Raw genomic sequence first — 3,009 nt, 5'->3', positions numbered from 1 at the left:
GCAGGAATTTGGGATTTGCAGTGGGATTTGGGAATTGGAGCTGGGATTTGGGAATTGCAGTGGGAATTGGGGAATTGCAACTGGAATTTGGGAACTGCAGCGGGAATTTGGGAATTGCAGCTGGGATTTGGGAATTGCAATGGGAATTTGGGAATTGCAGCCGGGATTTGGGAATTAGAGCTGGAATTTGGGAACTGCAGCGGGAATTTGGGAATTGCAGCTGGGATTTGGGAATTGGATCTGGAATTTGGGAATTGCAGTGGGAATTTGGGAATTGCAGCGGGAGTTTGGGAATTGCAATGGGAATTTGGGAATTGCAGCCGGGATTTGGGAATTTGGGAATTGCAGCTATGAGTTTGGGAACTGCGGCCAGGATTTGGGAATTGCAGCTGGGAGTTTGGGAATTGCAGCGGGAATTTGGGAATTGCAGCCGGGAATTTGGGAATTGGAGATGGGAGTTTGGGAATTGCAGCCAGAATTGGGGAATTGGAGCTGGAATTTGGGAATTGCAGCTGGGATTTGGGAATTGCAGGCGTACCTGGGGCAGCAGCAGGGAGCAGACGATGGCCAGCGTGGTCTGGAAGTTGTCCTTGAGCCAGAGCCCCACGGCGTGGATGCAGCCCCGGACGTGGATGGTGCCCAGCAGCTCCAGGCGCTGCGGAGCAGAGACAGGGTCCCAAATTCCCGGGAATTTTGGGATTTTACCGCAGCTTTCCCAGGAATTTTGGTGGGAACAACCTCGGGTTGGGGATTTGGACCCAAATCATCACCCACAGGGGAGGGATTTCTGTTCTTGTGCTTCCAAAGGATGTTTTGGAGCTGAGGTGGGGTTAAATCCCAATTTTTGGGGTCCTGGGAGAGATCCTGGAGCACCCAATTCCTGCAGCTGGGGCCTGCCTGAGCTGGGAATTCTGCCAGGGATTCCCACATTTCTGCAGGGAATTCTGCCACCAGGAATTCCCACATTTCTGCCAGGAATTCCCACATTTCTGCAGGGAATTCTGCCAGGGATTCTGCCAGGGATTCCCACATTTCTGCCAGGAATTCCCACATTTCTGCAGGGAATTCTGCCACCAGGAATTCCCACATTTCTGCAGGGAATTCTGCCGCCAGGAATTCCCACATTTCTGCACTGGGCTGATCCCTCGATCCTTCTCCCGCTGGGAAGGGCTGAGGCCATTCCCAGGTGAGAATCCCAGGGCACCAAAAGTGCCCCAAAATTCCAGGGAAAAGCCCCAAATCCGAGCTGGGAGCAGCTGGGGAAGGGGGAATTCGATTTTTGGGATTGGGGGGGAAAAAGGAGCAGAGAATTCCCAAAAATTCCAAAGTCACCTCCTTGTCCAGGGCGCGGTACCCGCACAGGGTGTTCACAACCGCTCCGGGAGCCTGCGGGGAACAGCACGGGTTAGCCCGGGATAGGGGAGGGGTTAGCCCGGGATAGGGGAGGGGTTAGCCCGGGATAGGGGAGGGGTTAACTCGGGATTAGCCCGGGGTAAAGGGGGAGGGGTTATCCCGGGAAAACACCAGAAATCCAAAAAAAATCGGGAATTCTGGAGGAGCCCCTTGGAATTTGGGGTGTCCCTGGGGCTGAGGGGTCTGCAGGGCAAATCCCAACCCAAACCATTCCAGGATTCTGGAGCGGGGTTGGGAGAGCTGGGAATGTTCCCCTGGAGAAGGGAAATTCCAGGGAGAGCTTCCAGAACATTCCAGGGCCTGAAGGGGCTCCAGGAGAGCTGGAGAGGGATTTGGGATAAGGGATGGAGGGACAGGACACAGGGAATGGCTTCAAAGTGGGAAAATTAAATGGGATTTTGGGCTTTTGGGATGGAATTCCCAGAGGAGCTGGGGCTGCCCCTGCACCCCTGGGAATGTCCCAGGCCAGGCTGGAGCACCTGGGACAGCGGGAATTGTCCCCATGGGTGGCCCTGGGTGGGATCCCAGGCCAGGAAACTCCCAAGGGATTTGGCTCTCCCAGTTCTTTTCCTGGAATTCTGGGGCTGGTTCCTCAAGGAACGAGGCCAAATCCATCCCAAGGTTTTGGTGCTTCCCAGGTTCCGGAGCCTTTAGGGAGGACTCACTTCCCAAAAAAACCTCAGAGCCACAGGCAGGGCCTTTCCCTCTTGGAAAAACCACGGAAATTCCACGGATTCATGGAGATCCCACGGATCCATGGAAATTCCACGGATTCATGGAGATCCCACGGATCCATGGAGATCCCACGGATCCATGGAAATTCCACAGATTCATGGAAATTCCACGGATTCATGGAGATCCCACGGATTCATCGAAATTCCACGGATCCATGGAGATCCCATGGATCCATGGAGATCCCACGGATTCATGGAAATTCCACGGATTCATGGAGATCCCGCGGATTCATGGAGATCCCATGGATCCATGGAGATCCCATGGATTCATGGAGATCCCATGGATTTTCCTCCTGGAGCAGCCTCCAGCCCCAGCTCAGGGAATCCCGCAGTGCTTTGGGTGGGAAGGGGCCCTGAATCCCATCCCACATCAGGGACAAAATCCCAAAATCCCAAAATCCCACGCTGCTTCAGCATTCCCCAAAAAAGCTCCCCAATTTCTCCCTCTCTGGATTAAGAGGAATTTTTCCTCTCCCTTCCCCCTGCTCAAATTTTATTTTTACCAAATTGTCCCCAAAAAAACCACAGGAGTGTAAAAAACCCCAAAAAAAGCTCCCTGCAGGAACCCCTGATTCCATCTCCAGGCGCCTCAGGATCCTTAATCAAGGCCTTGATTAGAGAGGAGCTCAAATCTGCATCTCATTTGCATATCAGCCTAATTAAACCCCTTCACATTTCCCTCTTTCTCCATTAAAAACAATGAGGGATTGATGAGGAATTCTCCTCGCTGCCTTTTTGGGAGTTCTCCCAAACTTTCCCGGCCTCGCTGGGATATTATATTTATAATATAATAATATAAGAATATATAGATATATTATAATATTATACATAAATATGTAATAATATATTGTAATATTATATA

At 51.8% G+C, this 3,009-nt stretch overlaps 1 protein-coding gene across 1 annotated transcript in view; it reads right to left on the bottom strand.

The window, feature by feature from the left end:
* Window positions 1–3,009, bottom strand: part of LOC102034651 (tetraspanin-15-like) — a 16,718-nt gene that overhangs the window by 5,574 nt on the left and 8,135 nt on the right. The window contains exons 6-7 of the mRNA XM_031065116.1: window positions 1,333–1,386; window positions 539–655 (exon numbers count right to left, since the gene is read on the bottom strand). Of these exons, the coding sequence (XP_030920976.1) occupies window positions 539–655; window positions 1,333–1,386 (171 nt within the window). The remainder of the gene's footprint in view (window positions 1–538; window positions 656–1,332; window positions 1,387–3,009) is intronic.

This window comes from Geospiza fortis, unplaced genomic scaffold, assembly GCF_000277835.1.
Source record: "Geospiza fortis unplaced genomic scaffold, GeoFor_1.0 scaffold855, whole genome shotgun sequence".
NCBI classification, from domain to species: Eukaryota; Metazoa; Chordata; class Aves; order Passeriformes; family Thraupidae; genus Geospiza; species Geospiza fortis.
This window is presented reverse-complemented; position numbering and strand designations above follow the sequence as displayed.